This window comes from Notolepis coatsorum (genome assembly GCF_963971535.1).
Source record: "Notolepis coatsorum genome assembly, chromosome: 18".
NCBI lineage: Eukaryota > Metazoa > Chordata > Actinopteri > Aulopiformes > Paralepididae > Notolepis > Notolepis coatsorum.
In genome coordinates, this window is record NC_140182.1 from 11645450 (window position 1) to 11669292 (window position 23843).

Sequence of the window (23843 nt, forward strand, 5' to 3'; positions counted from 1 at the left end):
ATGATTTTGTGAATAAATTCCTTCTCTGGTGTATATGGTAAATCTAGACGGACTCTTTTGGAGAATTTCACATCAATACTGTTAACGCTACGTTACCTAACATTAACATAATTAGCAAACATAGTAGTGTAGCTCGGCCCGTGTACTACATACTTGTTGCCTTGCTGAAAGTTTGTTTTCCGTTTTGTTTGCCGTCTCACCATTTTCCACATGTCCCTCTTCATTGTCGAGTGGTTAGTAGTAGAGGGATTTTGTATAAAAGGGCCATCCGTTTACTGTAGTCCAACAAAACCATAGAAGCATATGAAACCGGGCCGCAACGGAGGGGTTTGTGTAGGGATGCTCGATATTGGCTTTTTTACCGATACCTATATACCGATATTGTCCAACTCTTAATTTCCAATACCGATATCAACCGATACCCATATATGCAAAAACTGAATAATTTCAGGTAATTAACATTACATATCTCTTGTCGTGTAATTAACACAACATTATGCATACTTTGACAATAAATAAAATAATAATTTGTTCTTACTTGCTTGCCTGTGTTGTAGTTTTGACTGGGTTCCGTATAGCAATAACTTGACAACACACACAAGCTCAGTTGGTAGCCACAGCAACAGGTTTAGTGCACGTCAGGTCAGGAATGCACAACAGACATCATCAGTCGATCACAACACTCTTCAACACGGTACTCTTAATCGAACCCGAGTACCATATATCACATCCCCCTTTCTTAAGGAAAAGTTATTACTTTAGTAAAAGTTATTACTCTCTTACTGCAGACCAGAATTAGCAAAATACTTCAATCACTTTTCCCAATAGCTTACCAACAGGAATAATGTAACAAATAATAAAGTCATATTGTCAGTATCAGTTGCTTGGGGCCAGAGGTTCCAGAACATAGCCCACCGGTGGAGCTCAACCTTCAGCGTTGGCTCGTGACATAATCGCTGTCGCTGTATCTCACAGGCGGCACGACAGCTCTCCCAGATCTGGTGCATGTAGGGGAGCCTGGGTAAATAAAGGTTAAATAAATGTAAAAAAAAAAATTTTGATAAAGAAATTTGGAAAACCGATACAGATATTTTCCGATATCACATTTGTATGCCAATATCGGCCGATAATATCGGACATCCCTAGTTGTGATTGCTGTTGAACTTGCAAATGTGTGTGTCGCGTGTCGCCAGAAGGTAATGTCACTGCCAGAACATGCACTCTGATCACAGGACAGGGCAGTAGTCTACTATGCACTCAGTAAGCCACGGCTGCCACGCACTAACGCATATTCAATCGCCACAGTCAATGTTATATATATATATTAAGGCTGTCAAAGTTAACGCGGTATTAACACGGTATCGCCCGATTCTATTAACGCCACTATTTTTTTTAACTCACGATTAACTTTATAATTTTCTTTTTTTTAACTAGACTTCACTCAGGTGTATTATTGATGCTCTCATTGATACTATGTTTGTTTCTGAAGTGTGTGTGTGTGTGTGTGTGTGTGTGTGTGTGTGTGTGTGTGTGTGTGTGTGTGTGTGTGTGTGTGTGTGTGTGTGTGTGTGTGTGTGTGTGTGTGAGATACATATATAGAGAGAGGGGGGTGAGAGAGATGAGGAAGGGGCAAGAGAGAAAGAGAGCTGGGAGAGTGTGTGTGAGAGAGAGAGAGAGAGAGAGAGAGAGAGGGGGGGTGTGATTACTCAGCCCTTGTGTGGGTGAATGTAACAAGTTCCTAACGTTTTCTTTCCCCTATTATTTCATGCACACTTTATTCATCGTTTTAAATGATTATTTTCTTTTTAAGTTAGTTTGTGCATCACTCTGTTTTGAATTTGATGCACATTTGCAATGCATGAGGGTCATCCTTTTGTGTTAAATGGCTGCATAAAGCAAGCATTTGTTGACTCGCATGTTGATAAGAGAGTATTAAAACTTGGAATTTGAAAGAGATCCGTTTAACTTAAGATAGAAAAAAATGCGATTAATTTGCAATTAAACTATGGACAATCATGCGATTAATCGAGTTAAATATTTCAATCGATTGACAGCACTAATATATATATATTTTATTTTAGCCAATTTAAATTCTAAACGGCCATTGGCCTGTATTTACCAGCTATACCGGAAACCCTGGTGTGTGTGTGTGTGTGTGTGTGTGTGTGTGCGTGTCGTTTTGGCATCTAGCCTACAGGAGGCATTCGGGTGGGGGGTAGTCTCATGAGTCTCATGAGCCTGGTCCTCCTCTTCTCCTCAAGCTCCTTCTTGATCTTATACATCTTGATCTTATACATGTGCCTTTTTAACAGGTAGTAGTACTCCGCCTGAGAGAGAGAGAGAGGGAGAGGGGAGGGTGGGGACGAACGGGAAGGAGGGAGGAAAATGTAGGAACAAGACGACAAGTGGAGGTGATGACGGGAGAAAAGAAAACACCACCGAGGAACAAATCAATACGTGTTCAACAAGCAGTGAAGTCAAGGACGTGTCCGTCCTCCAGGCTCCGCACCATTTGTTAAAAAGTGTTGAGAGAGAATTCCTTACCTTGCTGTTGGCAGACTGGTACATGTCTCCCTCCTTCTCCCTGGCGTAGGCCACTAGGCTCGCTATCCGCGGGTCTTTCAGGGCAGCAGGGTCCGAACTAGTGGGGAATATGACCTGCATCCTGTGTGTGTGTGTGTGTGTGTGTGTGTGGGGGGGGGGGGAGAGAGAGAGAGAGGTCAGTGGGGGTGGGTGGGGGGAGGGGGGGGGGGGGGGGGGGGGGGGCGGGATCGATACAGCAATCTATTGCAATATTTTGCATGCCGATCGATATATGGATATTCTCAATCTAACTTCGCTGCGATACAAATTATTTTATTGCAGTTAAGTTTTGCCATAATTTGGAAAAAAAGGCAATAAATCGCAATATAACAATATCATGACTCTTGTCTCGTGCTATTTTAGTCGTATTGTGGGGGGCCTCTGGTGAATCCCACCACTAGTTGTCAGGGGAATGAGGACTGAAAACAACCACTTCTTAGTCAAACAGTGGTTGGTAAAACAGTGGGTACATAGTGAGTGTGGTTTTCTTTTTTTTGTCACCGTGCCTCTTTTCTTTTTCTTTACAGACTGATAGTACCTCCAACAGAGGCACTCTGCGATGTCAGAGTGTGCAGCGTGGTTTAAAGATCAACCACTAGAGGGCAGCAGAACGACCATGTGTTTAGGTACTAGGGCTGACCTTCGAAGCTTTTTTTGGCAATCGAAGCTTCGGGGCCGAGCTTCGATTTTAATTCGAAGCTTCGATTTTTTTTTTTTTATAATCTTATGTTGTGGGACTTGTACAGCACTTTCGTAAATTTTGTTGTTTTTAAATGTGCTCTATAAATAAAGTGGGTTGGATTAATTAATTAAGTAGCCCCTTTCGTGACTGTGACGCAGCCAACAAGGTTTCACTCGGCTGTGTGATTTAATTCAAGGTGGATCGCTGTTGTCGTTTGAACAACTTCAGATTTCATGGGAACTACCAATCCCCCAAATCAAGAATGTTTAAGATGAATGAAGTAAGATTTTGATTATTTGAAATATGGCCTGTGTAGACTAAACTATGCACAGAATTATGTCAGTCTACAAGGTCCGGATTCTACATGGTCCGGCAATGTAGACCTTGTAGACTCCACTACAGACCAATTATCAGTGAATGTTCATGCATTTTTAAGAAGGGCTAATTCCACCAAAAAAAAAAAATCTCAGTAGCACCTTATCTAAATGTTCTATTTCATATATGGAGATTCATATTTATTTATGTATTGCATGCATTTCTACATTTTATTTCCCATTTTGTTTATTCATCCCAGTATCTTTCTTTCTTATGTGTGGAATTCTACAAGGCATGTAGGTGTATATGTGTTTGAGGATGATATCCTTCAAACAGGCAATAGTGATGATATAATTTGGGCAGTGCTGAGCTGGGTTACTTTTCTCCAGTGTATTTGTCCCCCGGCCCCACCCAATGGCCCCATGCACACACACACACACACACCACACAACACACACACATTTAGTCATTTAGTCATTTAGCTGACGCTTTTATCCAAAGCGACTTACAAGTTCTGTACGACAAGACAGCAAGAAGGGTACAACTCTATCAGCTGAGTAACAATGTTTATCAAAGTGTTGCGTGTTACAGTGTAGGTTAGTTTATTAGGACAAGTGCATGACAGTCAGGTTAGTTAGGGTTAGATTTTTTTTTTTTTTATCATTTCAGATAATGGTTGAAGAAGTGAGTCTTTAGTCGACGGCGAAAGATTGGACGGGATTCGGCTGTCCTAACTGGGATGGGTAGTTCACACACACACACACACCACACACACACACACACGCACGCACACAAATCGAAGTAAAACATTTTTTTGATTTTTTATTATTAGTTTTTACCACTTTGATTGCCTAACGTTAAATTCATGATATACCATCCGTTGCCAGCTCTATTTGTCTATGGAGAAGTTCCCCTTCTTTGCAGGGCTATAACTTTTTAAATTCTATTGCTAGATTGCCATTATTAGGGCCCATTCAATGTCCTATATGTATTGTTCAGGGTGTATGAACGTAAAACTTTTTCATTCACATATTCATACTAAAATATGATCTAAAGTATAAGTATGTTTTCATCTCTTTCTGCAGCTTTCTCCAGAACGTGATTTATAGCCCCAAATGCATTATATTGATGATCAAATACAGTTTGGTAGCGATCGGTGCCAGATGAAAAATTTCAAATGGACGTGCTTCTAGAAGTTTCTACGTATCATCTGATGATGACCGGATGGGCGGGGGATCGTTTATAATTCCGTGGGCAACGTTATACCATTCATCTAATGTGGGTCAAATGTTCATCATAGCAGTTAGTGTCGAACACGGTAATACTACACGCTAAAACTCACCCCAGTCTCCGCGGGCCGTTGGGCGATCAGCGTGGGGTAGACAGTTCTCCATTATGGGATGTCGAAATACCCGGTCCATTTCCAGGTTGTATAATAGTATATACGTCCAAATCATGTTGTTTATCGAGTTATTGGCAACAGATCGCTATGTATTGTGTTGAGCTCGAGACCCGGGAACTATAGCGAGTGCCCGGAAGTAATATGGGTGATCACCACTTCATCCACATGACTTCCTGTTTGGCGCTTCTGCCGATCGGCCACCAGATGGCGCTCTTGAACCGCTAGAGGATTGAGAGGAGCTCAGAACTGTGTGTGAAGGCTGCAGAGGGGAAATATGATTCCGATCACAGATTTTTGAAATATTGATATTAAAGACGAGTTAGGGCGTCCTCGGCAACTTTAGCATGGCTAGGAAAGACGCCTAAACACGTTTTCGGCACTTAAAGTGTTAATACTCAGTTTGTTGTGTCTTGTCCATGTATGTCATGTATACGTATATGTATTTCCATTTATTATCCATCCAGGGAGCCTGGTGTTATCATAGGGAACGAGTCTGAGATCGCAAAAGTCCAATACCGCCGCCTGGTAGGATGTGGCCGGTATTGCACATCCTTCGAAACTCTGTATTGGGCTGTGCGTCGATTATATTGGTCCAGGCGGACTTTTCTAGTAACCTGAACCTAGGGCTTCATCCGATCGCATTGAATCGTTTTCGGGACCACCGATTCATTATGCTGTGGTGGGTTATGTCATGGGCCAAATGGACATACAATCTACCAGATGGCAATCAAATAATTGGAATATTCTTTTTGGAATCCCACCGGCCACAGGTAAGAGCAATTTAACGTCAATTTCAGCTTGATTGTGCCTTGTTTTCATAGCCATGTTTTCAGTCAGTGTATGTTGTTGTACTAACGAATGCCGTTATTGACAATCAATTAATCAGAAACGACCCCCCCCCCTTTCATGCATTCATGATGGTACATAATACAGATCATATATGCATTTGAATTTTTTATTGTAGCGTGTGTAGGGACCAAATGCCAATGGATTTAGTATAATACACGTCGCAGGCTATTACTAGCCTCCCAGGAATTACCCTAAACCGCTCTAAAACCATACTTATATTCACCACGGTATAAAACGGGAATGTATGGATGGAATTTTTATATAATTTTTCACATATTGAACGATAGATACTTGATGTCAAATGGGCCATAGTATTGCATCCATAGCTAGAAAATAGAATATAGTTATAGCCCTGCAAACAAGGTGACTGACTCCATTGGTTTAATGCGTGGCAGCGCATAGCCATATCCCGGAAACAGCATGGCAGCCAATGAGTTAATGTCCCCTGAGTTTGCTCGGAATGTTAGGATTTTATATGCTTTTTTATTTTGCTTATTTCTTTATGTACACTCAACGTGACTGTAAATGAGGGAAACCTCAGTTGTCTTTCTAGTTTAAATAAAGGTTTCAAATGAAATTAAATGTATATATATATATATATATGTATGTATGTCAGGGGTCACGTATGGCCGGTAATTGTCGGTTTTGACAGTTTTTTTATGGTCAAAACCGGAAAATGTAATTCCCTCCGGACATTCGGACCGGTAAAAAAAAACTCTGCAATATAGCCTAGTAATTTGTCTTGATTATTCTAGTCTGAAAGGTGTTTTATTTTGAAAAAAACGACCGGATGTTTTCCGACGTAACAACTCTCTCCCTTTTCTCTCGCCTGTGCCTCTTCCACAGGTGACTCGCGCCAAGTCTCCTCTGCATAAATCGCTGCAACAAACTAGCAAACTGTTATGGGTTAGGTTTGTCCCAGTGCTATTGCCATGCTCACCACGAGTTGGCACGTTGCGATTGCACACCTGTGGTTGTTATGATTTGACTACCAACGAAGTAAAGTCACGTTACTAAGTACCCTCTCTGTGTTGGATCCATTTCTTATTGTTATATCGCCTGATTAACCAGTTAAGGATATAAGAAATTGAGGACGAGGACGAGAGATCTAACGAGACAATGAAGCCTTCAAAACAGCTTCCGCACATCGATACCAAGCACCCTGGATTAAATGTGTTTTGAAAGAAAGAAACGTGAGCAAAGAACGGGACCAATAGATGGGACCATCTCGTTGCAGAGAAACAAGCCCAGGGCTCCCACTGGTTCTGCGTTATGGTGAGTTGTATATTTCATTTGACTATAATACGTTGAATTCCATATTAAATCGCTAGTTTATTATGAAGCTGCCACACCTTGAAGGCGGGTCCGTGAAAATAATGCCAACATTAAACCAGTCCCGTGGTGCAAAAAAGGTTGGGAATGGGGACCCCAATCCATCCGCTTGTGCAAGGCGAAGCTGTAGGCTAATATATTATTCCCTTATTTTCAAATCGTTTTCAGTCCAAAATATAATACGCTAACACAATGCGCGAGATCTCCGTGTTTCATTCCACCCGTGGACAGAAGCACGGATATATCCGTGGCAAGTTGTTTTTGCTTGTATTCCATTTTAATAACCTATTCAAGGTCGCCGAGATGCACTGCAGATGTACCCTACTCTTTGAATTCGAGAAAGTGCAATACCGGCCAGATCCTCTTAGGGGCGCTATCGCGATAATGCAGTGTGCCCTGTGGCTGAACGGAGCATTATTTTTTTTGACTTTCAATGGAGTTTTCAGTTAGCTGGATTCTGGATGTGCAGCATGTAGCTTGGATTACGTTTTGGATTGCGGATTTCACTATGCAATAAGGGGATTTATCATCAGCCAATGGACATATCGATCTACCAGATGGCGATCGATAACGGGGAAATGCTCGGGGGGATCCAACCGGCTCATGGTACGATCTTTTTCATGTAAATTACAGCCCGATCGAGCCTTGTTATGATACGATACGATAGGCCTATGGCTACTTAGACGAACACGGTTATTGGTAATCAATAATAAGAAACAACGTCCCCCGCCCCCCCCCCCCCCTTTCATGCATACATGCTTGAGGATCGTGCCGATCATATGCAGTTTGAGTTTTACCTGTAGCATCTGTATAACGGAAATGCCATTGGATATAACGTTAGTATCTATTAGATTTAGCTCTACAAACAGCCCCACGTCTGTTTACATTTGCCATTCCTCTAGAGATTTATTAGACGCATCCCAATGGCCCAGAATGTGTTAATAGTTAATATAATATGTTGTTATTGTTAGGCTACATCATTAACACATTAATTGCCAAAAACGAGAATTCTCGTTTCTGTGCCCCAACCATTCAGTGCCATAAACGAAGATTCTCGTTTCTGGGTCGTTTTATCCTTTTTATCCGATTTTAATACCCTATTCAATCTTAGGATGCTGTGTGTTGCCTGACAAATGCATAGTGGGAATCCGAAGGTGCAGTACCGGCCGCATCCTACCAGGCGGCGCTATCGAGCTACATATATAAAATTGTATCCTGGGCTGTGGAATGACCCCAGGTCTCGGATTTCATTTTCTGTTCTCGGGTTCAGGCGAAGAACGCTAGCGTCTACAATGTAATCGACATGTAGGACTATAACTCAGCATTTCACGGATTACGATAGACCGCTCTAAAACCATACTTATATTCACCACGGTATAACACGGGAACGTATGGATGGAAAAATTATTTCTTTTTTGCATCTTGACCGGAAGAAACCCAGTGTCAAATGACTATAGTACCGTATCCATAGCTATAATATAGAATATGGTTATAGCTCTACAAACAAGGTGACCGTTTACATGGGGTTAATGGTTGGCATGAGGCAGTAACTTCCCGGAAGAGGCGTGGCACTGGAAGTGTTAAATGCACCTGCCTATCATTCATGCATTGAAAATAGATATGGCAGTTTTTTTTTTTATCATTTGTCCGACAAACTGTAATCATTCGACATTCTGGCCGGCAGTTTAAAATCCTAGCGCGACCCCTGATGTGTGTGTGTGTGTGTGTGTGTGTGTGTATATACATTTTGTTCTGTTATATTCATGTATGTTTTGTCTTGTATCATTATCAAATAAATACTAATAATTATATATAAAAAAATACTCACATTTTGTGCATCAAGATGTTCCGTACGTCCTGCGTGATGTCCTCGTGCCAGCTCTTCCTCGTGCCTGCCGCAGAGGGAGGCGTGGCCGTGGGCAGCCACGCACAGGAAGGCATGCCCGTGGGCAGTCGACTGGGATGAAGAGGGAGACACAAGATGAACACAGTCATGTTAGTAGGGGTGGGAAATCACCAGTTTCATCACGATACGATATCGATTCTTTGGACAACGATACGATATTTTCCGATATCACGAAGTCTGCCACGATACGATATGATTCGATTCAGGTGCCTGCGATTGATACGAGACGATATTATTATATGCCCATTTAACACAATCAGTCACATTTAAATCAACAACAAAACAGGCAATGGAAATATCATTTGAAATTTTTTATTTTTGAGCTCTTCCAGACATTTAAATGAAAAACAATCTATTGTTTTTAATACAAATAGACCTCCTGTTCACTGTTTTTGGTTTGTTTTTCTTTTTTTCCCCTCGATATTAATATCCTATTCACTGTCACAGAGCTGTATTTTGGCTGGAAAAGGCATATTGGGAGTCCGAAGGTGCAGTACCGGCCAGATCCTGGTAGTGGGGCTATCTCGAGAATGCAGTAACCCCCCCCCCCCTTCCCAGTCCCTAGTGGACCTCTGCTGTTCTCTCTATATGGCTCTGATCAGCTTAGCTTAGTTAGCTTACGCTAACGCAACGTTAATTTCGGTATTTAACGCGACGTGGGCATAAAGGAATGGCGAGGATGCAAAGCGTGTTTAGATGCATTTGACCCGTTGTGGGGGGAAAAAAACAACAGGCACTTATTTCCGGTCGCAAAATAGGCGGACTCTGAAACAAGTAAGGGATAATGTATGTAAGGTCATTGTCGCAAAATAATTGACCGACACAGTTTAAAATACCGAGGCGCAGCGCCGAGGTGTTTTAAACGTCAGTGAAGGTCAATTATTTTGCGACAATGATCGAGTATAGCTATACATTATCCCGCTTATTACATGGCTAACTTACTAACAATATACCTAATTCATCGACAAGACTAGATCAAATGAAGACGCAGTTGTTCTGTGGCTCTGTCAGCCCAAATAAAGTGATTATTATTATCGCCTCGGCAGCCGGCAGGTCTGTGGTCTCTGGTCTGATTGCATGACTGAGTGCAGCTGTGCATATGCTGAGCTGCACTGAGGCAGTGTGTCAGTGGGGCTTGATTGCGAACAGCTGCGCACAGCGGTCATTATTGTCCCACAGCGGTCATTATTGTGTGATAACGAACCTCTGACGCTCGCTATTGACCAATCACAAGCAAGCATTTCGGCGAATGTGAAAACGCCATGTAATAATGCTGTCTAACGTCTAACATCACGCTGCTACTGAGCTACTGTTGTTGTGGCGGCCGGGCGGATATGCTCACCAGGGGATTTTCAAAATAAGAGTAGCGCAATATGAATCGATCTTTTTACGTTGCATCGATCCTATTTGATCATTGATAATAGATCGATATATCGATCTGGATCGATGTGTCGTCCCACCCCTACATGTCAGGGTACGCTGACGCCTCACACACAGCTACAACTCTGACATGTGTTGTTGGCCATATGGCCATATGAAGGAAAGCAATGTCCCCCTTGAGTAGATTTACCACATACTTATCGCTGAAGATATCCATTTGTTTGAAATACTAGTATTCTAATCAATTCTAATTTAAAGGTCCCCTATCTTATAAATGGCCTTTTCCAGTGGTTTGCATTGTTTTCTAGCAATGTGGGGGTTGTACCCAACACTGACTAGATGTGAAATTCTCATTCAGTCCCATTCCTCCAGTTCAGCTGAGACTAGATCCTCCCGCACTAAAAACCAAGCCATTCAGAATTTACACTATCAACTGTGACACGTTGAAATTATAATAAAAACGGAACGAGTGGAAATAATGCGGAAGCGGTTTCCCTGTCAGACACTTGCACTTCCTCAAAAGAGGGTCTGGTCGGTCGTTCGGTCTGTCGTTCGGTCTGTCTGTCTCTCTCTCTCCCCTCTCCCTCCCTCTCCCTCCCTCTCTGTCCCTCCCCTCTCTCTCTCTCCCCCTCCCAGTTATCTGCCAGTGGAGGTGTCACTCAAAGCACATTGTGAGTATGGGCGGAGCCCAGCCAAACAAAAAAAAACAATAGTTCCCCTTTAACACATTGGTTGCCGTTCACTTAGATTTACGTTTCTGTGGCCTAGCCGCGGTTGAGTGCCGGAAACGCAGATCTATACGTTTTTGTCTCGGTTTTCCTTTTTATTCGCTGTCGCCATTCATAATCCATCGAGGCACCTTGTGCATGCTGTACTGAATGTGTCTGAGATCGCAGACGGTCTGAGATCGCAGACGGTCAATACCGCCGCCTAACTCCTTGCGGCCGCTATTGCACTCCATTTGAAACGATGTGGTTTCTTTTCTCTACCAAGCTGCGGCGTGGGGGCGGGGTCTAAACACTACGGCAAAACAAGGGCTTGTAGGGATGGCTTGGACAACTGACCCCGCCCGCCCGTTCATGTGCAATGCCGGATAACGTCGGAGACAGGATCGCTGTGGATATCTGGAATGGCGATCAGATAATTGGATTATTCTTTTTGCAGTACACCAGAGACCAGGTAAGGACTCTATAATATTACCAATATTGCGTTGATCCGTGTGTTTAAAGGGTACAAATAAAAATAATTCTACACCAGAATGCAGGAAATAAAGTCTTTGTAACAAAAAATGTCCTGGTGGGGGACGCGTGTATCCTTTCCGCAACGGAATTCGGTTTCCGGGTTCCTCTGATTCGCCGCGACCCCCACGTGACCCGCCCCCCTATCCACCGCTCTGCCGCACGCGGCAGAGCGAGCGGCCGCGGACTTGCTCGCTTCCTCAATTTATACGCATGGAAGTATTGACTGAATGAATGAATGAATGAAAACTTTATTTAACAGATTGCAGAATGGGTACCATACAGTACGGCTCAATACACACAATTGTTAAGGGGATGCAGACCTGAGAAAGACGTTTGTCTTGTTTACATCAGGGTCCCCCATTTTCAATTTATATAGAACGACTACGCCGTAACAAATCATTAAAAAAATATACCGTTAACTGGAATATGTTGTGCCTTTACCTCTGGTTCTTGAGCGGGGGGCAGATGGGACAGTCGTGCCGCGTGCAGTTCTTCCAATGGGAGATGATCTGTCTCGAAGACTCACAGTGAGCCACTGAGGACAAGAGAGGGAGAGAGAAAGACAGACAAACAAACAAACAAAAAGGGGAAAAAGAGACAGGGTAAGAAAGACAGGGATGAAATGTTATTAACACCTACTGAACATCACCGCCGGGGAAACAGAAATGCTCCGTCGACACACGTTTTAGACGTCCCTCAGATGTCAGCAAGTTACTTACTGGCAACAAAACAGAAAGAAAGCTGCTCGCCACATTGTACTGGAGATGCACCGATAACAACACTGGTATCAGATATCTCGAGATCCCCCCCCCCAATACTAAAATCAGATACTTAGGGCCATGTGTAAAATGTGTGTAACAAGCGACTTGGATTTCTGCATTCTTGGCATATAGACGCGTGTTAGATCTCTCTAATGGGAGATAAATTGATTATATCTCAATTAGTCTTGTACAATGCACCAAAACTAATGGTAAGTCTATATTGCTCTGTAAGAATAATGGGTGGGATCGGAGGCACTCTTGTCAGGCGATATTGTCAAGTTTGGTACTAGGCATCCATCAGTGCATCCCTACTAGGGGTGGAACGGTTCGCATTCGAACCGTACATCGTTCGGTATGACCTCCGCGGTTTGGGGCATGGGTGTATTGTTCGGTTATAACGTTAGCCACAAGCTAACGAACGTTAGCTGCAAGCTAACCGTGGAACCGCTCACAGCGAAGTGACTCCACGACACCAGTTCCATTAGTGGGGAAGGGGGGGTATATTGACGAGGCTTGACAACAGAGGTTCAAAGATAACTAACACCCTTATATTATATCATCAGGGCTTCTCCAGGTTCCAACGGGATCATCCCTATGTTCCCCGGGTTCTATGTTCCCCGGGTTCTATGTTCCCCGCTTTGATTGATTAATAGATTGAAAATTTTATAAATTTTTATTATTTTATTAATTATTAATGTCCGCCTTGTTTCGAACGGTTAAGCTTAGGCCCTCTTTCGAACTGGTTAAGGTTAGAGTTTGGAATCAGGGCTGGTGGTCTAAAGATTTTAATCAATCAATCAATCAAAGCGGGGAACATAGAACCCGGGGAACATAGGACCCGGGGAACATAGGACCCGGGGAACATAGACATGCTCCCGTTCCAACGCTGTGTCTTACTGTTGACTATTTACTTCCTGGTGTGACGTCACTTCAAATACAGCTACCAAGAGTCAATAAGCAAAAGCGAGTCGATTGGGCACCATGCAGTGAAAAGCGGCATAAGAAAATACTTCATAATGTTTCATGCAATTAAAAAGTAAATATATATTTAGTACACATGACTTATGTGACTTTTCCTTTTTGATAAGAAAGTCTAGTGCTGGTTGAGCATATGCATACTCTGTGCATCCCCTTAACAATTGTGTGTATTGAGCTGCACTGTATTGTACCCATTCTGCAATCTGTTAATAACATTTTCAATCAATCAATCAATCAATCAATCAATACTTTAAGTTGATGGCCTTTATCTATAATGTGGCCACAAAAATAGAATTATTTAGTTTGTTTGCACCAAGTTAATACTTTGACAAATGTTGCCTATATCTTTCAGTCAGTTCGGTCTTTGTGTGCCAAACATTATTTAAGGCAAACCGCTGTAAACCTTTTTTTTTACCAAATAAATGAGAAGCATTTTTAAATCAGCAATGCCCCTCTCTTGCTGTACCAAAATCTCTCCTAGCTCTAACCGGTCACTGTCAAAATAATGTGCCTGATGTTAAACTGCCTCATTCTTTCAGTTTTTGCATGACTATGTCCTTGAGAATAACTGAAAAGTTGGATTATTTTAGGCTATATATCTTATGCTGGTGTATGGTATTTTTGGAGTGTTACATACAATTTATTTTATTTTTTTAAACGTATACCGAACCGAACCGAAAACCGTGATACCAACCAAACCGTGAATTGTGTGAACCGTTCCACCCCTAATCCCTACACTATATCAATCCATTCACTATGTCTCAAACTACCCAGCCTCCTCCTGTACTCACCCTGACAGGACTCCACTACCCAGCCTCCTCCTGTACTCACCCCGACAGGACTCACTACCCACCCAGCCTCCTCCTGTACTCACCCTGACAGGACTCACTACCCACCCAGCCTCCATCCTGTACTCACCCCGACAGGACTCACTACCCACCCAGCCTCCTCCTGTACTCACCCTGACAGGACTCACTACCCACCCAGCCTCCATCCTGTACTCACCCTGACAGGACTCACTACCCAGCCTCCTCCTGTACTCACCCCGACAGGACTCACTACCCACCCAGCCTCCTCCTGTACTCACCCTGACAGGACTCCACTACCCAGCCTCCATCCTGTACTCACCCTGACAGGACTCCACTACCCAGCCTCCATCCTGTACTCACCCCGACAGGACTCCACTACCCACCCAGCCTCCATCCTGTACTCACCCTGACAGGACTCCACTACCCACCCAGCCTCCATCCTGTACTCACCCTGACAGGACTCACTACCCACCCAGCCTCCATCCTGTACTCACCCTGGCAGGACTTGGCGGCCTGGCAGTGGGTCATGTGGTTCAGGACGTTCTTCATGGTTTGACAGTGTGGCCGGTTGCACTGTCGCACCTCCCCGTTGGCCTGCCCCAGCGGCTGGCACTTTTGCGCGTGGAGCAGGAGCACCAGCTGCTGCTGGATCCGCTTGCACTTCTCCGGGTCGGCCGTAGGGGGCGCCCCGGCAGCAGCTGCGGAAAGACGTAAGACTTTTTAATATCCCGCAGATACCCTGTGTAATCTGCAAACCCTTTTGTTATTTTCAACCTCTATAAAATAGTTAATAGTGCACAAGATTATTTGTAGTTTCTGAACTACTAATTTGATTTATTTTTTTGCCCCACCACCACATTCTCCGGTGTCTACGACTCTACAGTGACCACTTTCTCCAGTCACAGAGGCGGCGGTCGGGTCTTAAATGTCTTACCATCGCCGCCATGCCTTGCATGGGCTGGTTCTTCTTGTCCATGTTGAACTGGGCCAAGCTGTTGGCCATGGGGCCCTTGTTCTGGAGCTGAGGGCCCAGCCCTGCTCCTCCCAGACCCAGGTTCCCCTGCCCTCCGGGGAGCCCCATCATACCCATCTGGGAGGGGAGAAGGGAGGAGGTACAGAGGCAGAGAGAGAGAGAGGGGGGTGACAGGGTTGAAGGGTGTGATCATGTGGGGCACAGAAACAGATGTACGAAAACACAGATTTGTTGTATTCGAATCACATAAAAGAAGCAGTGAAGCCAGACCAGCACTCTCAGGTTCAAAATTTAATGGCAGCCTGAAACAAACATGTTTCGGAAATATGTATTCCTTCTTCAGTGTTATAGCTTGCGAATCACAAAAACTCAACTGACGAACCAAGTACTTACATCATAATGTAAGTACATCATCATAACTTATAATAATGCTGTATATACTGCATAAATATATTTATTCTTACCGTGTATATATATATCTACGCACATCCGTCTGTGCATACCTGCTTATAATCCTTTTTACAAATCTGTAGATACTATATCTATATCTGTACATATCCCTTACCTACTCTTACTAGTTACGCTGCGATTTACTACCAGTGTCTTCATAGCTGTATCACTGTACATATTAATACTACAACTTTGTACATACAGTGACAAGCACTATATCCAGTAGTACTAATTTATAATTCTATACCCTTGTGCGGTGCTATTCCCAAACCAGGAGGTGATATTGACAGTCGGGATGCTCTCTATTGTGCATGAGTAGAAGTTCTTAAGGATATTCTGACTGACTTGGAACTTCCTTAGGCGCCTGAGGAAGTAGAGGCGTTGCCGTGCCTTCTTACATTTACATCTACATTTACATTTAGTCATTTAGCTGACGCTTTTATTTACAACTTACATGTTCTGTACGACAAGCCATCAGGAAGGGCACAACTCAGCTGAGCAACAATGTTCATCAAAGTGTTGAATGCTACAGTGTAGGTTAGTTTATTAGGACAAGTGCATGACAGTAAGGTTAGTTAGGGTTCGATTTTTTTGACTACACTGTCAATGTGTGTGGTCCAGGTCTACAGTTTGAGGTTCTGAAACAGAATGTTATTTTGAGTTAAAATTGGTCATCTCCATAAGCTAAAATGGTATTATATTTGTCTTTAGCGAAGTGAAATGAGACAACCCTACACTTCACGGGAACGCGCATAACAGAGGGGTAGGGCCAAGTGGTAGGGCCAAGGGGAGAAATGGGACAAAAGATTGCTCTGTAAAAGCTTGTTTCTGTGCCCCAACCGTTCAGTGCCATAAACGAAGATTCTCGTTTCTGGGTCGTTTTATCCTTTTTTCCGATTTTAATACCCTATTCAATCTTAGGATGCTGTGTGTTGCCTGACAAATGCATAGTGGGAATCCGAAGGTGCAGTACCGGCCGCATCCTACCAGGCGGCGCTATCGAGCTACATTTATAACATTGTATCCTGGGCTGTGGAATGACCCCAGGTCTCGGATTTCATTTTCTGTTCTCGGGTTCAGGCGAAGAACGCTAGCGTCTACAATGTAATCGACGTGTAGGACTATAACTCAGCATTTCACGGATTACGATAGACCGCTCTAAAACCATACTTATATTCACCACGGTATAACACGGGAACGTATGGATGGAAAAATTATTTCTTTTTTGCATCTTGACCGGAAGAAACCCAGTGTCAAATGACTATAGTACCGTATCCATAGCTATAATATAGAATATGGTTATAGCTCTACAAACAAGGTGACCGTTTACATGGGGTTAATGGTTGGCATGAGGCAGTAACTTCCCGGAAGAGGCGTGGCACTGGAAGTGTTAAATGCACCTGCCTGTCATTCATGCATTGAAAATAGATATGGCAGTTTTTTTTTATTTATCATTTGTCCGACAAACTGTAATCATTCGACATTCTGGCCGGCAGTTTAAAATCCTAGCGCGACCCCTGATGTGTGTGTGTGTGTGTATATACATTTTGTTCTGTTATATTCATGTATGTTTTGTCTTGTATCATTATCAAATAAATACTAATAATTATATATAAAAAAATACTCACATTTTGTGCACCAAGTGGTTCCGTAGGTCATGCGTGATGTCCTCGTGCCAGCTCTTCCTCGTGCCTGCCGCAGGAGGCATGGCCGTGGGCAGCCACGCAGAGGGAGGCATGGCCGTGGGCAGCCACGCAGAGGGAGGCGTGGCCGTGGGCAGTCGACTGGGATGAAGAGAGACACTAGATGAACACAGTCATGTTAGTAGGGGTGGGAAATCACCAGTTTCATCACGATACGATATCGATTCTTTGGACAACGATACGATATTTTCCGAAATGAAATGAGACAACCCTACACTTCACGGGAACGCGCATAACAGAGGGGTAGGGCCAAGTGGTAGGGCCAAGGGGAGAAATGGGACAAAAGATTGCTCAGTAAAAGCTTTTGTAAATCAAACTAATGAACCTAAAAGGGAAAACATACGGCTGGTTCCCCTGTGGTTCCTCAGTACAGCAACCTCACTAGTAAGCTTAGCTTAACAGTATAGATGTATAGAATCAATCTGGTGATCAAGACTAGACTGGTCATGTCAACTAGTATAGAAGTAATGTCACAGCTAGGGCTGGGCGATATGGCCTAAAAATAAAATCTGTGATTTTTTCACACCACATCCGATTTACGATTTTAATCAATTTGTTTCTCTTAAAAACTAGAAACACCAAGAAAATCATTCAAATACGCTTTGTTTTTATTTGACACAAAAAGATTATCAAACCAAGATGAATTTCCCTATTAGGATTGAAGTGCAAACCTAACTTTCACCAATCTTCACTTAAAGAAAATTATAATAATATATATAAAAAGGTTACTCTTGATCAACCAAAGATGAATGTCCCTATTGGGATTAATAGTGCAATAACTTGCTTTTTCACCAAACTTCACTTAAAACAAAAAAAAAGTGCCTCTTGATCATCAAACAAGAATGAATTTCCCTATTGGGATTAATAAAGTGCAAATATAACTTTCACCAAACATTATTTTTTGTTAAATAAAAGGTGACTATTAAAAAAATAATTATTAAAAGAAAAAGAAATTCGATTTTCATTTAAAAAAAATCATCCTAGGGCAGTCAGGTGGCGTAGCGGAGATTGCGCTCGTCACCAATGCAAGAGACTGCGCTCTCGACTCCCTGAGTCAGCATTGCCTTGGCTTGGGCTGATCGCTATACTATCCGAAACTATACTTTTTAAAGTCCATATCACCAGGTTGCCTGCATCAAATTCCAACATCCAATATACCATATACTGTAGGATGCCAAGAGCATGCTCTACAACATGGGATCATCCATTTATATCTACAGTAAAAGCTGTTGACATGTAAAGGGTTTTTATAAACTCATCTTAATGCTAATATGTCTATATTACTACCTACTATGCTAATATGTCTATACTACTACGCTTCTCTGTCTATACTACCATGTACTGTGTATTATGCTACTATGTCTATACTACTACCTACTAATGCTAATATGTCGAATACTACTATGTACTATGCTACTATGTTTACAAACCAAAAAACATATATTGTATGTTTTTCACACACCATGTCCGAGATAAAAAAGCATACAGTAACTGTGGCCTCACCATAGGCATCCATGACCGGCTTCAAGTCCTTGTACTGGGAGATGACATTAGTTATCTCACGCACCGTCACTTCTCTGTATTTGTATTGCTGAGGAAAAAAAGAGGGTTGTCATTAAAAAGCAAATACAGCCGTGTGAGCGAATACATTTACATTTAGTCATCTAGCTGAACGCCTTGATCCAAAGCGACTCACAAGTCCTGTACAACAAGTCAGCAGGAAGGATACAACTCTGGCAGCTAAGGGAAAGTAACATTGTTCATCAAACAGTGTTGAACTTGAGTCAGAGTGCTACAGTCTTGAGTGAATGGTAACTGGTAAATGTTGCGTTTTAAGTGCTTTACAATTTGTTCCTCCCATTTTACCCATTCACACACCGACAGCGGAGGCGACCGTGTAAGGTGCCAACCTGCTCATCGTGGCGACCGACAGCGGCGGCGTGAACTTGACCGTGAGGCTGGCGTTCACTTCGCCTTTCACATCACGCCACGCTGCAGTTAGTGTTGTGTTCATTCATAGTTAAAGACAGTAGAGGTACATTGCATAGTATATTGTATGGTACAGTAACAGTCTCTGGAGCGCAACAGTAAGAAGCATTTAGTTCACTTCCCCTTTCACATCGCACCACGCTGCAGTTAGTGTTGTGTTCATTCATAGTTAAAGACAGTAGAGGTACATTGCATAGTATATTGTATGGTACAGTAACAGTCTCTGGAGCGCAACAGTAAGAAGCATTTAGTTCACTTCCCCTTTCACATCGCGCCACGCTGCAGTTAGTGTTGTGTTCATTCATAGTTAAAGACAGTAGAGGTACATTGCATAGTATATTGTATGGTACAGTAACAGTCTCTGGAGCGCAACAGTAAGAAGAATTTAGTTCACTTCCCCTTTCACATTGCGCCACGCTTAACTATGAATGAACACAACACTAACTGCAGCGTGGCGCGATGTGAAAGGGGAAGTGAACTAAATGCTTCTTACTGTTGTGCTGTATCCCTCGGTGCTAACTAAGTGCCAACTAAATCCGTTGCGGAAGTGATACACGCGCCCCGGCAACCAAGGGCCAGAAGAAGCAGGAAAGGTCCTCAACAAGAGGAGTAATAATGTCTCTTGTTTGTGTTAAGCCTCGCCTATCCGGTGGAAGTCGGGCGTGAGCAGTGTGGCAATAATAATGTCGAATAAAGACAGAAAAACTAGCTAGTTATGATCAGAGCCTATCTGATCCCACTGATCCAGGGACTGTAGCCAGACCCTCTTCAATCCCACGCCTATAGATTGTGGGCCACGCAATCGTTGGCCGGCCCTCTTAAGATTTGCATGCAACACTTTCGAGGGTTAAAATCGTATTGGTCGGATGTGTTGTTTTTTAATCAACACGGCTAGCACAATTAACCCCTTTAATCCAGAAAGCCTGCAGAGATTTGAGTTATCTTGGCAGGCTTGCACATGGAAAGAAGTCAGAGACATTTGTGCCTCGAATGCAAATGGTTATCTTCTAATTAGGGCTGTCAGTTTATCGCGTTAATTAGATTAATTAATTACACAGCAAATTATCGCGTTATGAAAATTAACTCAAAATGAAATTACAAAAAAAAATAAAAAAAAATATCATTCATTCCATAAGAACGTAGAATACACATTTACAGACTTTTTTTTATATGGTCCATTTGCATGTTCTTGGTATCTGATTCTAGGGACATCTATGGATCTCAGGGAATGTATTCCAGTGTCAGAAATACTGTGTCTGTTACTAGGCTTGAGTAAATTGTAATGAACCAAATGAGAATATCAATAAAAAATTTTGTATCTTTGACTGTGAATAACACCATGCTCAAATTGATCAGACCTGAAAAATCTAAGCAATTTAATCAATGGAAGATGATTCAACAGAAGGTTTTGTAGATACAGTACTATGAGGGCCGATGTTCCACTCTACTGGTTAAAATTACTTACTCGTGAGTAGTACGTTCGTTGATAAAGAAAAATAATGTCCACAGCCGCTCCAGTGTAAAACAAAGATATCCAAATGGATGGTCCAAAGATGCACACTGACCTGGCTGAGAGAATTGCTGAATCAGTGGAGGTTTCTCTATGACAACACGTGAAATACAAATTCACTCATAATTCATAATTATTATTAATTTACATATACCTATATATATATATATATTTTTTTTTTTATTATTATTATAATTTTTTTATTATAAATGTTTTCCTCTGTAAAAAAAATGCCAGTGAATTTTTTTTCTTCAAAAATGGCCAGAATTGACAGCTCTGAGCAGACCTGCACTGCAGTATTGCCTGCAGTAATTATTCGTGAAGAAAACTTCACAGGTGTGACCCATTGTTAATAAATAATAAATAACAGCGAATCAAAATAGGCTATTAACTTCATCTAAGCACGGTCTGTGCAGTTAAACTCTTGCCATTGAATGGATAACAAGGCTGTCAATCATTCAATCCACCAATCAGCTAATGGTTTCTCTTTGGCTGTTCTGTGGCTCTGCAGCTAGCATGATTGACAGCCTTGTGGCCCAATCAGATAATGGTTTCTCTTGTGCCGTACTGTGGCTCTGCAGCGAGCTTGTTTTCAAAATAATTTTTATCTCAGGAAGATAACTTGTCGTTACGCAAGTCTTGTGAATGTCTAAACAGGGCTGATGACATTGATGAAGATGATATCAATAACAACAATGCCTCTCCATTGTGCATCGTTTGATGATATATATTTTTTTTATCTCAGTCGTTGTAAAACGAAAGCCTGCAGTGCTTAGCCTGGACGCAGCCGAAGTGTAGTAGTTCTAACGTCACTCGGGAGACAAAAGCCAAACATCAATTTGATGCAACAAGCTGGCTCGCGATGCACTATTATTTACATTTTCCATGGGATTAATGCAAGCGGCTCGAGTCGGACTCGTCACATGGAGAAGCTGCACTATTCAACGATATGGGTAAGTCGTGTCTTCTTGGCTTTAGAATGTCAGTTTGTGTAACGTTACTGTAACCGAATTGAAACCGCATCATAACTCCTACATCGACCATGTCACTTTTCAAAAGGCATGAATGAATGAAAACTTTATTTAACAGATTGCAGAATGGGTACAATATACAGTACGGCTCAATACACATAATTATTAAGGAGATGCAGACCAGATAAAGACTTTCGTCTTGTTTACATCAGGGTCCCCCATTTTCAATTCATAGTGAAATGTATCTTGTGTTATTAGGAGCCCTGCTAAAGTTGGTAGCTAACGTTATATTGATAATGTTTCAATATTATCAGGTTGATATTATTAAGGTTGATAATGGTGTCAGTGTTTCAGATAGCAAGGTGGAGATCTTTGTTAACTAGTAGAGCTTTGGTTGAGAGAGATTACAGTGCTGTCTCTTAAAACTCATAAACAAGTATTGAGCAAGACGAGTTAGTCTGTTGTGTTGTGCGTATTGTATGGGAGGGATAATGATGACTGTGTGTAACTAGGAGGGATATGAGGACTGTGTGTATGTGGCACTGAATTGATGTAAACAAGACGAAAGTCTTTCTCTGGTCTGCATCCCCTTAACAATTGTGTGTATTGAGCCGTACTGTATTGTACCCATTCTGCAATCTGTTAAATAAAGTTTTCATTCATCATTCATTCATTCATTGTCCTTGTGTTACATAAAACCCATCTGTGGCCTTGTGCAGAGGAAGGTGGTAAATACATGTTAGATATTCCAATGTACAGTTTTGCATACCATTGACTCTAAGAATGGTCTGTGTTATTGAAATCGTCACAGCAATATAGTTTGTTTATACTTCAGAAGTATGATATTTAAACATGGTCCCCAAAATGAATGGAAGCGAATGAGGAGCCTGACACCTGGGAGGAATGGGGGTGTTGCAGCGTTGGGGATGTTTAAAAAATATAATTTAATATATAATCCAACCGGAGTGCAAATATAGCAGTAACGTGCAATAGCAATATTCAATGTACAGGTGATTAGACTGGATACAAAATATATAAAGAGTACTACTGAGTAATAATTATAACCAGATGTACAGTTAGCCCCTTTCGTGACTTTCGGTTTGCAAGCCTGTGGCTTTTGTGACCGGAGTCACTTGCCCACCCGCCCCGATCACCCAGTAGCGAAACGACCAAGCGTCGTCAAGGGGCTCGCGGTGTGTCAAGAATACATCAGATCTGAATTTCAAAGATACCCAGCGTACAATATGGGTCTAACACCGCTTCACGATGGGGTCTGGAAGCTCGGCGTTGCTAATAAACAGTTTAAAACATTGTTACTCGACGAGTGGTATTTACAGACCGAACGTCCATCTCCGCCGTTGGTGTCACAGCGCATGCGCACCATGCCGCGTTCACGTTACTGGGAAGAAGCGGAAGAACCAGAGGACATCTCGTTGCTACAACTAGGAAGCCTTCACGCTTTGACTCTATATATATCTATGGATGAAACGCCCACATCCATACTTCCGCAATTCGTGACGCGAAGTGGGAGATATGGGGTCTATAAAAGAATCCCATGTGTCCTAGTAGGAATTACCATAGATATCTATAGAACACATATATCTATGGGAATTACCACTAGGAGGCTGACGTGAATGGTTTTTCCCAGTCGGAAACTGGTTCTTCCGCTTCTTCCCAGTAACGTGAACGCGGCATGGTGCGCATGCGCTGTGACACCAACGGCGGAGATGGACGTTCGGTCTGTAAATACCACTCGTCGAGTAACAATGTTTTAAACTGTTTATTAGCAACGCCGAGCTTCCAGACCCCATCGTGAAGCGGTGTTAGACCCATATTGTACGCTGGGTATCTTTGAAATTCAGATCTGATGTATTCTTGACACACCGCGAGCCCCTTGACGACGCTTGGTCGTTTCGCTACTGGGTGATCGGGGCGGGTGGGCAAGTGACTCCGGTCACAAAAGCCACAGGCTTGCAAACCGAAAGTCACGAAAGGGGCTAACAGTACTG

The 23843-nt window shown here is 42.5% G+C and overlaps 1 protein-coding gene across 1 annotated transcript; it reads right to left on the bottom strand.

Annotated features, from left to right (window-relative positions):
- Window positions 1-603: 603 nt before the first annotated feature.
- On the bottom strand, window positions 604-23218 carry LOC311244835 (histone acetyltransferase p300-like; the record flags this gene model as incomplete). Its single annotated transcript, XM_084334518.1, has 9 exons — window positions 604-2327; window positions 2545-2665; window positions 8992-9120; window positions 12132-12225; window positions 14733-14936; window positions 15173-15328; window positions 17290-17445; window positions 18868-18955; window positions 23174-23218. The coding sequence occupies 9 exons, from the start codon at window positions 23216-23218 to the stop codon at window positions 2187-2189; spliced, it is 1134 nt and encodes a 377-aa protein (XP_084190644.1). The 3' UTR covers window positions 604-2186.
- Window positions 23219-23843: the final 625 nt, after the last annotated feature.